The 11,657-nt window shown below is 47.9% G+C and overlaps 1 protein-coding gene across 1 annotated transcript in view; it reads right to left on the reverse strand.

Annotated features, from left to right (window-relative positions):
* HK2 (hexokinase 2) overlaps positions 1-11,657 on the reverse strand; it is a 64,865-nt gene that overhangs the window by 22,359 nt on the left and 30,849 nt on the right. The window contains exon 3 of the mRNA XM_005853119.2: positions 2,774-2,922. Coding sequence (XP_005853181.1) covers positions 2,774-2,922 — 149 coding nt within the window. The remainder of the gene's footprint in view (positions 1-2,773; positions 2,923-11,657) is intronic.

An 11,657-nucleotide genomic window follows, 5' to 3' on the forward strand; every position in this document is an offset into this window, starting at 1 on the left:
ACCATAAAATTATTTTCGTTGCTACTTCATAACTGTAATGTTGCTACTGTTATGAATCGTAATGTAAATAACTGATACGCAGGGTGGTCTTAGGCGACCCCTGTGAAAGGGTCGTTCAACCGCCAAAGGGGTCGCGACCCACAGGTTGAGAACCGCTGGGCTAGGTGGAGAGGCCTATTGGCTCCCCAGATATCTGGGATATCTTAGTGGGAGGGATCCATGAAGACAAGGCCACACTTATCTAGAAGGGAGCCAGCTCTAACTGAACTTCCTGCACGGATCCTGTCCCTCCATCTGATCACCTGCAAGTCACTTCAGCTGAGTCTGAACCAAAACACACTCAAGAGCAAAGGCTCCTGAGAGACAGGGCCCTCTCACTAAGAGGTTCACCTACTCACAAGTGCCAACTCCCTTGAGCAGAGGTCAAGTATTTCAATATGTAAATAGGGTTTCTAGACAGCTAGTCAGAAAGTTCTGTTCTTTTGTTGGACAGTCAATCATAGACAAAATTTATGATATGGTTAAACAAACTCCCAGCACCTTCTTCCTGGTACTCTAGTCAAAATGATCTTTAATACAAATAGTCCTTATTTAAAAAAAAAGGAAGTTAAGAACTGTGCAAAGAGATCAAAGAGATGAGGCCAATCATCAGAGCTGGGGGAGCTTTAGAAAAGGTAAAAACAAAATGGGTTCCCCTCACCCAGCCCTGCTCACTGTTCCTGTTCCAACTGCCCTGCCAACAGGGGAGGCAGAACAGAGAGAGAGGCAGTGAAGAGCATTAAATAATGTGCTGCTCAGTATAGCAGTCACGAACCATCTGTGGCTATTTCAATGAATTAGAATTTCAAAAATTAACCCTTTGTACGCCATAAGCATCTATAGACGCAAAGATGGTTTCCGGTTTGGATGCGTGGCAGTTAACTGGTTAAAAATCCACTTCCTCAGTCATGCTAGCCACATCTCAAGGGCTCAATGTCACCGGTGGCTTGTGGCTACTGTCTTGTGCAAGCTGATGAAGAACAGTTCCACTGTTGCGAAAAGTTCTATTGGACAGTGCTGTGTTGGAAGAACCTACACCTCTCTACAAGTGGGGAAGAGGAGACCATGTGCTTCCTTCATTAGAAGACTATCTCCTTTTCTGTTAGCTGATGATCTGAAGATAAGATGCTGAGAGAAAGAACTACTACCTTCCTGCCATAAAAAGGCTCAAAGGGCATCATTTTATGAAGTTAGAAAGGTTTCCTTTTCTTTATTGGCCTGAGAATCTGCTCACTTCCCTCCCCATAAGATACACTTAACAAATCTAAAGAGGCTGAGAATCATGGCTGGTCCATGGCCGTGAACCATCGGCCAGATATTTCTGGTGTGGTGGCAATGAGTGTCCCCTCTATAGGAGGGCTCTCCTGGGGGAACCTTTGAGAGGGAGAACCCCCAAAGGGCCTACCCCACAGGATCTCAAGTCTGCAGGAGCACCAGCCCCTTCAGGGTGTACCTCCTACATTGGGAGCAGAGGACCCAGGGAGCACCACTCATAGACCTCATCAAGTGGCCCACAAAGTGGACAGAGCCCCCTTCCTCCCACCAGAGTTGTGAAAACACAGGCTCTAGTCATGGATCTGGCTTTGTGTCTTGCCTCTGGCCCCTCCCATTTCTGTGATCTAAGGCCAAGTCACTCCTTTTTTCAAAGCCCAATCCCATATGTATAAAGTGGAGATAACAGGAGAACCCAGCCTCATGGGGCTCATGTGAGGATAGAATGAGAATATCCATAAAGTGCTTTTGCTCAGACAATAGGTCATCGCGTACCAGCTCCTCCTTCTGATGGTTACTTATCCCCTTCAACACAACATTACTGCTTTCTATGGGGGTTGGGAGGGGGGCAGTTCCTGGTGGTCCAGCTGGGCTTTAAGCCCTGAAGTAGAAAAGGCAGGACTTTGATTCCCAACAAGGATCAATGCACAAAGCATAGTAGGTGTTCAGTCCATGTTTGAAGACTACCTTGATGGCAATCCCATCCTTGTACATGTTTTTCTATTACTGAGAAGATCCTTACTTGGATTTCACATTTCTTCTCCAACCACTTCTTTTATTGTGGGGATTCTGAGCACAAAACATGGCTCTAGAAGCCACCAAGGTATGAGGATAACTAAGCATGACTTGGGGGTCAATGCAGAAACACATGGTGCCCAGTGGGATGCCAGCTGGGGCCGATGCCCCAAGGCTTAATTTTGATGTTTTCTCAACAGGTTCCCATCCTTGCGTGCAAAACCTTTTCTGTTTTAGATGGTCAAGGACAGAGAAGGCCAATAACCACAAAAGCAAAGGGGCAGGTTCCATTTTCACGTGATGATATGATGACAACTGTGAGTCAAAGGGGCTGCAGAGTGACCACAGTGGCGGGTGGCAGTGTCAAACCACAGTTGTGTATTCCCTGGCTCACCATTCAGAGGTACCACTAACAACCAGTGCCCAGGAGTGTGGGCCCAGCCTCCTGACAACAGGCTTTCCTCAACAACCAGCATGTGTGAGCAGACTCAAAACCCTTCCTGCTGCAACACATCCAGACCCCAGGGCCTCATGCGCATGCTCCGGACCATGTGCACCTCTCCTGAGGGAGGCCCCCACTCCGCTTCCAGGCATGGAGGGGATCACCATGCAGAGAGAGGTCAGGGAATCCAAGCCCCAGCTGGCTCTCCTCCCTCCAGACACAGGAGGAGCAGTGTCCGCTCCTGTGGGGCCCAGAGCCCCCGGGCCGCTGAGAGAAGGTTCGGACCTGCGTGCCGCTGCCGCGCATGATGTCTTCGGGGATGGCGTAGATCTGGTTCTCCATCTCCACCTTCTGGAGCCCATTGTCCGTCACTCTCACCCGAAGCACGCGAAAGTTGGTCCCTCCAAGGTCCAGAGCCAGGAACTCTCCATGTTCTGCAGACAGGAAGGGCCACTCTTAGTTAACAGAGACGAAGACTTAAAACCCACAAGTCCTGCCATAAACGGAGTCCTTTATACCCATGGAGTCCTTAAAACCCATGCGATCATAAATACTGGTCATCTCTGGTAATGGGGTGTAGGACCCGTCTTAATTTTTTCTACACACATTTATGTACTGAGTCTTTTTCTTAATGCTAAGCACTTTTATCTTACTTTTAGAATTCACATAAACCATGAGGCAGTTTCACATCCAATGATGGGGCACCCACCCCCTCACAGAGCTATTTCCCAGGGTTTTCCAGCCAAGTCCACTTCGAGCTTGTGGGGCCCATCCAGCCCTGCGCCAGGAGTCCGGGCCTCCGTTTTGTTCTTCATGCCCCCAGGATACCCAGCACGCTGCTACAGGCCTGGGGGCCCCTGGGCCTTCTGCCAAATTGTGATCCCTGTCCAAATTTACTTTTAACGTTCACGTACAGTGACAGCAATATATGAGAGAGTCACATGATGGAGTGGGCTGCGGCCCAAATGGCTATCAATTAAGGGGCCTAGCAAATAAGCTAAGCAGGTGCCCCTCAAAAAAATTCCAGGCTCATTCACATGTGAGAGAAGGCTGACCCAAGAGTATGTGAAACAAGTCAGGCCAGTGGGGCTGTTCCACTCAGACCAGCCACAGAGCTGGGGCGGCCGGGAAGAGGGAATCTCCACTGTACAGTGGATCAAGATCCTCAGGTGTCACCAGGAAGGCAAAGTCCCTCCCCACTGGAAACAAGCAGTGCACACAGAAAACATCCCGATTGTCGGCGGTGATACAGCTGGCTGCAGGGACCTGCTCCACTGTATGGCACAGAATGGAAGTGCTGAAGAGGTGCAGAGGCCAGAGCCAGGGCTGGGGGAGGGAGCTGGGCTCACCCCTGGGCAGCCTCCTCCACCAGCAGCCTCCTCCACCGTGAGGGCTCCACCCGTCTCCCACTGCCCTGCTGCACACCTTCTCGAAGGACACAGGGTTACTTCCTCGGGATTCACTGATTGGCATGTTTGTCAACACCACCCCTTCCCCGATGGGAAACTGCCACTGAAGTACGATGGAATAGGTTGGAGGGCCAGGGAAATGAACCACCCAGGTTTATAGTGTGCAAGCCCCCTCAGAAGCTCACTCTCAGGCCCTAAGAAAAGCCATGTGTGCCCGGCTCCCTGAGGGCACTCCCCACGCCCCTGACAGCCCATGGGATGGACATGACCCACCCAAGGTTCCATGGGGACTCGCCTCCACACAACCGTGGTCTGGTGGTTTGATACACAGAGAATGCCAGAATTGGAACCCACATTCCTATGGCAGAACTCTGGCCCCGTTTTGGCCATGGCAACTTCCTGAGCCTCAGCTGCCTCATCTCTAAAATGGCAACATCAGACACTGTGTGGTTGTTGTGAGGGGGAAGCTAGAAAATGTGCCTCAGGCACCCAGCACAGGGCCAAGAACTTGAGACACACAAAATAAGTAAAGGAAACTTTCCATCCAGGCTCCCAGCAAACACGGCCCGATGCCCACACTCGAGCATTCCAGGCCCAGTGGTAGGGTTGCCTTTCAGACTGAACAGTCACATCAACATCGCGGGGGAGACTGAAGTGACCTGTCCAAGAAAAGCCACTGGAATCTGCTCCCGTGACTTGGGCATTCCTCCACAGGGGTGCAAACTTTCTGTCCCCTCCCTGGCATCTAGAACCCCCTCCTGCTTTACTACCTAGTTGTTAAGTAGCTGGGACAACGTCAGCCCCACCTGGCCATGGGCGACACTTCCAGGCACTCCATTCTGAGCCTCCCCAAGTAGCAGGACCTCAGCCAGATTGTAGGAAACACTATGTGTGGTTGCATGAGGGATTAAAAAAAAAAATCAAAGATGAACTGCCCGCATCAGCACTCTGCAGCCGGACACACACCACCTGCTGAATCGGCAGCCACGGGGCACTGAGGCGGCAGAGGCTGCCGCTGGCTGATCCCGATTCCAGGCCAGGCCAGCTCAGTTCACTGGAGGGACGGACGCATCTCCATCAAAAATGGTGGTTTTGCCCTAGCTGGTTTGGCTTAGTGGACAGAGCGTCGGCCTTCGGACTGAAGGGTCCCGGGTTTGATTCTGGTCAAGGGCACAAGTAGGGGGCGTGCAGGAGGCAGCCGATCAATGATTCTCTGTCATCATTGATGTTTCTCTCTCTCTCTCTCTCTCTCTCTCTCTCTCTCTCTCTCTCTCCCTCTCTGAAATCAATAATATATAAGAACGGCGGTTTTGCAATAGTATTTTCTAATGGACTGAAGGGAAACCACAAATAATAAAGTACTGCCAATAGTTCTGTTCCCAGGTCAGAATGTCATCTTTGCTTTCTCTTCAGAATCCGCTGAAACAGACATTCCTCTGCATCCCTCCTCCCCAGCACCACCTCCACACGCACCACTACCACAGCCAAGAACTTTCTTCTTTCCAAAGTTTGCAACCTCGGGGCAGGCCCAGCACCAGGATTCCTGGAGTTAAATCTTCAGGTGACTCCTCGAGGCCGTGAACAGATCCATCTCCTAGTGCTCACCTCCTCGCCCCACGTGGGACAGTGGCTAAGAGCTGGGCCTTACAGACGGGTGGGCAGACTTCGTTTTGAATTCCAGCTCAGCACTGTCACCTTCCCTGTAGAATGGGGCTCACAATGCTGACTTCTCCTGGGGGTCGTGAAGCTTCCATGAAATACAGGACATGTTGTATGTGAATATATAGGGACATAGTAACTCGTCAATAACCCTCATCGTTATTACTCCTTTGTGTGACTATGTAGCTCCCCTCCTAGTTCTTTTCAACCCCTCCAATCCCTTCCTACTCCCATTCCTACTCCTGGCTCAAGTTCTATCTCCACTGTGACCCTTCTGGGACATTCCAGAAGCCCAGAACGGACAGTGAGCGTGTGATGGGGCGTGAAGGAGGATTGCATCTAGGAACCTGGGACAGTCACACTGGACAGGTAGGAACAAGGCTCTGGGGCAGGAAAACATGCCAATACCAGGTTTCTTAAGAAGGTAAAAGGCCCCCTGGCTGGTTGAGTGTCATCCCCATGCACCAAGAGGTCGCTGGTCTGATTCCCACACAGGGCACATGTCTGAATTGCAGGCTCAATCCCCAGTAAGGGGCGTGCAGGAGGCAGCCAACTGAAGGTTCTCTCTCTCCCTCTCCCTCCCTTTCTCTCTCTCAAATTAATAAAAACCTTTTTTTAAAAACAAAAACAAAAGAAGAAGGTATAAGGCCACATGGCAGAGGACCCAGTGAGGACCAGAGAGATCATTCTGATTGATCGCAGTTGGTATTTGAGGCAATGTACGAAGAAAACATCTCATACGGCATTTGCTCATTGTTAAACGAAATATTTGAGTGTCAAATGTGGGATTTATGCGAGACCCTCAGATCAGAGGTAAGGTTTCCTTTGTTGTTAAGTGTGCTGTTGTGTCTTGGAAACAATTTTACCTTTTTAAAAATAACAAAATACAAACATCTGATAAGAAAAAGCTCAAATGGTGGAAAAGTGGAAAAATGAAAACCAAACATCTCTTTTCTTCTCTACACCCAGGAAGTAATCACCATTAATGTTTATTGGGTGTCCTTAGATATAGTTATTTTATCAAGACAGGCAAGGCTGTTAACTGACATTCCAAGAAAAGAGTTTGAATTTCTTGTTCTAAGGATGTGTTTTTAATTTGGAAGATATCGCCCAATGACCTTCCTGAAAGTTCTCTCCAATTTCCAGACAAACCAGCAGGTGGGATTCACTCCCACCAGTGGCCCACGTTATGCAGCCATTAATCTTTGCCAACCTCCTAGGTCTAAGTGGCATCTCCTTTCTTAAACTTGGTTTCCTTCTTTTGTGTGAGGTTAGACATTTTGAATTATTAAATGGCCTTTTGGATTCCTTTTTCTGTGCATTTTCTATTCACATCTTTTGCCTTTTTTTAAAAAAGAAATATTCATCATTTTCTTAATAACCTAAAAGAGCTCTTTGTATATTAAGGAAAATAGTTTCATTGGTTGTATATTTGCAATTACTTTTTCCAGTGATACTTGTCTTTTTAATTTTGTTTGTGGTATTTCTGCCATTCAGAAATGTTTATTTTTTATGGTGTCAAAATATTTCTGGTTTCTGGGTTTTAGGTTATGTCCCAAGAAATTCTGAAGATTACATTAGCTCACGCTCTTTCTAAATCTCTCCAATTCCTCCAAATGTGGTCACTACCACTGCTAAAGTAAAGGAAGCAAGGTTTCACCATCGGTTTGGTTAAAAGATAAAATTCATCTTCCACTTTATGCGACTGTTTTGAAAAATGAAGCGAAGAACCGTGTCTTTGTCTCTCTTGTCCCTAGGACAGAGTCCAAACTTTCTCCCTGGCATCTGGATTATTGTGAGAATAAAACAATGGAAGACAGAGGCAGGTGTGAGGGAGATGTAGTTGATCGAAGGCTCAACATGCAGGTGTTTTTTAATGGACGAGAAACTAACATTTGTTAAGTGATGGTCAATTTGTCTATAAACTTTATCTCGTCAATCCTCAACAACCCTGTTGGGCATTGTAATCCCAACTTTATGGATAAGAAAACCAGCCTTCAACTCCAGGTCTGGCTCTCCAGCAAAGCTGTCTCCAGCAATGAGCAAGGAGGCTGCCCAAGGGGAAGTTGTCAATCCTTAAATAAGGAAATCTTCACTCACTACGCCAAGAGCATAAAACCCAAAGGTTACCAGCAGTCTCCAAGCTGGCCTGGGTGGCAGAGGAAGTGACACTGTGGTTCATAAATTGAATCACTTAGTTAGGGTCATGCAGGGGTCAATGGGAATTGGCTAACCCCAAAGCCCATGCCTGTCTCTCTGCACCACACCCACATCTCTTGTGGCCCTGATTCCTGGAAGCTGAGGATGGCTCAGCACAGAATCCAGGATGGAAGCAAATGAGCCATAAAGTGGTAAAAATGAAAGCAAAGACACCCTAATCTTATCAGTAACTGTGGCCCACCCCCCCCGGGCCTACTGGAAGGCCAAATGCTCTCAGAATTGAGTGGCAGGCGCCAGACACACACCCACTGGCAAGAAGTGACACGCCCTTCTCCCCAGAGGAACCTGGGGTCTACTAAGCTGGTTGATGCAGGCTTTTTTGTAGCCACAAATACATGTCATCTCATGCAATTACACCAAACTTCTATTCCCGCCTTACAGGATACTACTCACCAAGCCCTCTTAGCTGAAGGTCTTTCTAATTAAAATTATCCCCCTCCAAAAATAGACAAGAAAAAAGGTACCGACCCTCTACTAAAAGAAAATAGAACTTAAAGAAGTGGCGCTGGCCCACAGTTAAGAGGAACTGGCAATAAGAGATTAGGTCACGCCACCTGCCATCAAATTGCCCAACAGTTAAGATTCAGGTTGCTAGTTGCTTTAATGACAGAGGCAGGTGTGAGGGAGATTTAGTTGACTGAAGGCCCATCATGCAGGTGTTTTTAATGGACAAGAAACTAATACTTGTTAAGTAATTTCCCATCATGAACTCCCTATCATTTCCCACTTTCAGTGAGGCTCTTATCAAATGCATCAGGTCAGCAAGATAAAGGGTTTTTGATTTCTCCTGGGAACTCACCTGTCTCTGAGGAGGACTCAGATGGCATTTGGCTAACTGCCTAAACATGACAGTCACCGTCATCTTAGTTGATACATCACCAGGAATGTATCTGAGCAGGCCGCAACGCCAGCATTGTTAATATCACACTAGCAGGTAGCTTGGTACCGGACAACGTCCATGCAATTTTGAGGGGTGAGGGGCAAGGCCAGTTGAATTTTCCAAAAGGGTCTATTTTCAATCATTAGGTATTTGCCACTAATTAAAATAGATCTCCACCTGTTCCTCTCATCAGGCACTTGGAGGGGTGTGCCTGGCAGGGCTCTAAGAGTGACTTGCAAACAGATTCACCTTGGTTTGGGATTTGTAAGGGGCAGTGCCCCTTTGTGGAAGGCAACTGTGCTCAGAGGGGGCAGTGCCCAAGGAAGGGCTGATGCCCCGATGGTTGGACCTAACATGGTTGGACCTCTCAGGTTAAGATTGGAGCCAGAGCCCAACCTCTCACCCCAGGGCTTCTTCAGGTGACTAAATGGACTTCTTCAGAACCACAAGTTCCAGAAGCCTCCTTTGAAACCAGTGGCTTGCACAGTGTTCCCAGAGTTCCAGGGTCCTTGAAGGTGGCAAGGTCTGCCTTGGTGAGGGTCAAGGATGGCCAACTAAGGCACAGACTCACCTCCCACCTCCTCACTTCCAGTTTTATTCCTTTTCCCTACTGTCTTACAGATGGCATTCAACATAAAAGATTTCATTCTGCTTAAAGTTGAGAGTGGGGTCAACTGACTTAAAAAATGTTTTTAAAATCACTAATTTGAAAATCAAACACTGAATCTGTTTTAGGATTTACCAACCAAATACTTTCCACTCTGTGGTCAGTTATTTGGACACTGAGCATTGAAGACAGTTACTAAAAGCTTCTTAGCCGCCTGGTGCCGTATGCAGCCTACTCCCTGACTGGACAGGGAGAAAGGAGGCAGTGAGATGCGCTGGGCAACTACAGGGGTAGGAGTGTTATAGAAGGAACGATTGTTTCTGCTCGGATAAGGAAGGCTTCTCCGGAGGCAACACAAGACAGCCAGGTCTCAGTGGACAGGTATGAAGTTGCCAGTCAGAGAAAAGGAAACATATAGGAGTCCATGGCATGCTCAAGGAGTGGCACATCCAGAGTGGCTCCTGTAACATGGCTACAAGAACGCAGTAAATGCCAATGCTAAGGACTTTGGTTTTTTTTTTTGGGTTTTTTTTTTTTTGTGTGTGTGTGTGTGTGTGTGTGTGTGTGTTTTCAATCCTTACCGAAGGATATGTTTATTGATTTTATAGAAAGAGGAAGGGACAGAGAGAAAACATCAATGTGACAAAGAAGCATCGATGGGTTGCCTCCTGTCCAGGGATTGAACCCTGCAACCTTTCGGAATACCAAACGATGTTCCAACCAAGTGAGCCACCCGGCCAGGACACAAGGACTTTGTTTTTTAGGCAGAGGGTCAGATCTGTGTTTTCGAGCAGACTCAGTAGCACTGCAGATGATGGGTCCAGAGCCAGGGGCTGGTGAGGAGGCTGCTGCGATCTAGCAGAGCCGAGCAGTGCTGAAGGCCTGGGTTCCACGGCCACATAGGGTGGTCAACCCCTCTGATGCGCCCAGAATTGACATGGGAGTTTCAGTACTAGAACTAGGAGAGTCCTGGGCAAAACTGGACGGCCGGTCACCTGAGAGCCACGTTAGATCCAACCATTGGGGCATCAGCCTTTCCTTGGCACCCACTGCCCCAGGCATGCGGCCTTGAACTTTGAGGTAGGTCAAAGACACACAGCCATCCTTTCACATCGAGTTCCTGAAGCGGCTTTCTAATAACTCAATGCCCCCAAAAGGGACCTAGTCCTGCCTACCCTGCAAAAGCAGGAATGTTCAGGGGCCCCAGGTGACTGTGCTGAGCATTCTGATCTTCCTCTAGGTTGAGGAAGGCCTTGTTTGTCCTTTTGCTTTCCCGTGCCTGCTAGAACACCTCAATGGACTGCTCTAAGAATGTACGGCAAGGACTCCAATGAAGAGAACTAAAAAGATAGCTCTCCAGCCCCAGCAGGGCTCAGTGGTTAGAGTGTCAGCCTGGGCACCAAAGGGTAGAAGCAGGTTTGATTCCCAGTTAAGGGCACATACCTGGGTTTCAGGCTTGATCCCTGGCCCTGGTCGGGGTGCCTGGGAGAAGCAACCAATCTCTCTCTCTCTCTCTAAAAATCAATATCCTCGGGTGAGGACTAACAACAACAACAACAACAAAAAACAACAGAAAAAAAAAAAAAACGAATAAAAAAGATAAATCCCAGGTCCTGGGTAGGTAATCCAGCAAAACAAACTTTGCCAGACACAGGTTCTAAGGCCTATGTTTTCCAGGTGCCTGGGACCACCACAGCCATGACCACATCTGGCAACCTCTTTTTTTAGACAGCCTCTTTTTAAAATCCAAAGTTCCATTATAATACAAGGCCGGTCTCCATTCAATAGTTCAGAAATAAAGTAAGTCCATGTTATGGTTAAGGGCACATACCTGGGTTGCAGGCTTGATCCCTGCCCCTGGTCGGGGTGCCTGGGAGAAGCAACCAATCTCTCTCTCTCTCTAAAAATCAATATCCTCGGGTGAGGACTAACAACAACAACAAAAAACAACAGAAAAAAAAAAAAAACGAATAAAAAAGATAAATCCCAGGTCCTGGGTAGGTAATCCAGCAAAACAAACTTTGCCAGACACAGGTTCTAAGGCCTATGTTTTCCAGGTGCCTGGGACCACCACAGCCATGACCACATCTGGCAGCCTCTTTTTATAGACAGCCTCTTTTTAAAATCCAAAGTTCCATTATAATACAAGGCCGGTCTCCATTCAATAGTTCAGAAATAAAGTAAGTCCATGTTATTAAAGGTATCAAATCACACAGTCAGTTAATGCTGGTGTCCGCCACAGTCCAGAAATGGGGAAATCTGATCTTCTCCATCATTGGTTTTCTAACTATTTTAAGCAACAGGATGTCAAATGCCAAAATGCACAGAGATAAATAGAGCTGCTCTGATGGAAGGAAGGGGCCTGGAGTACATAAACACATTGTAAGTGCCACC

This window comes from Myotis brandtii, unplaced genomic scaffold, assembly GCF_000412655.1.
Source record: "Myotis brandtii unplaced genomic scaffold, ASM41265v1 scaffold1, whole genome shotgun sequence".
NCBI lineage: Eukaryota > Metazoa > Chordata > Mammalia > Chiroptera > Vespertilionidae > Myotis > Myotis brandtii.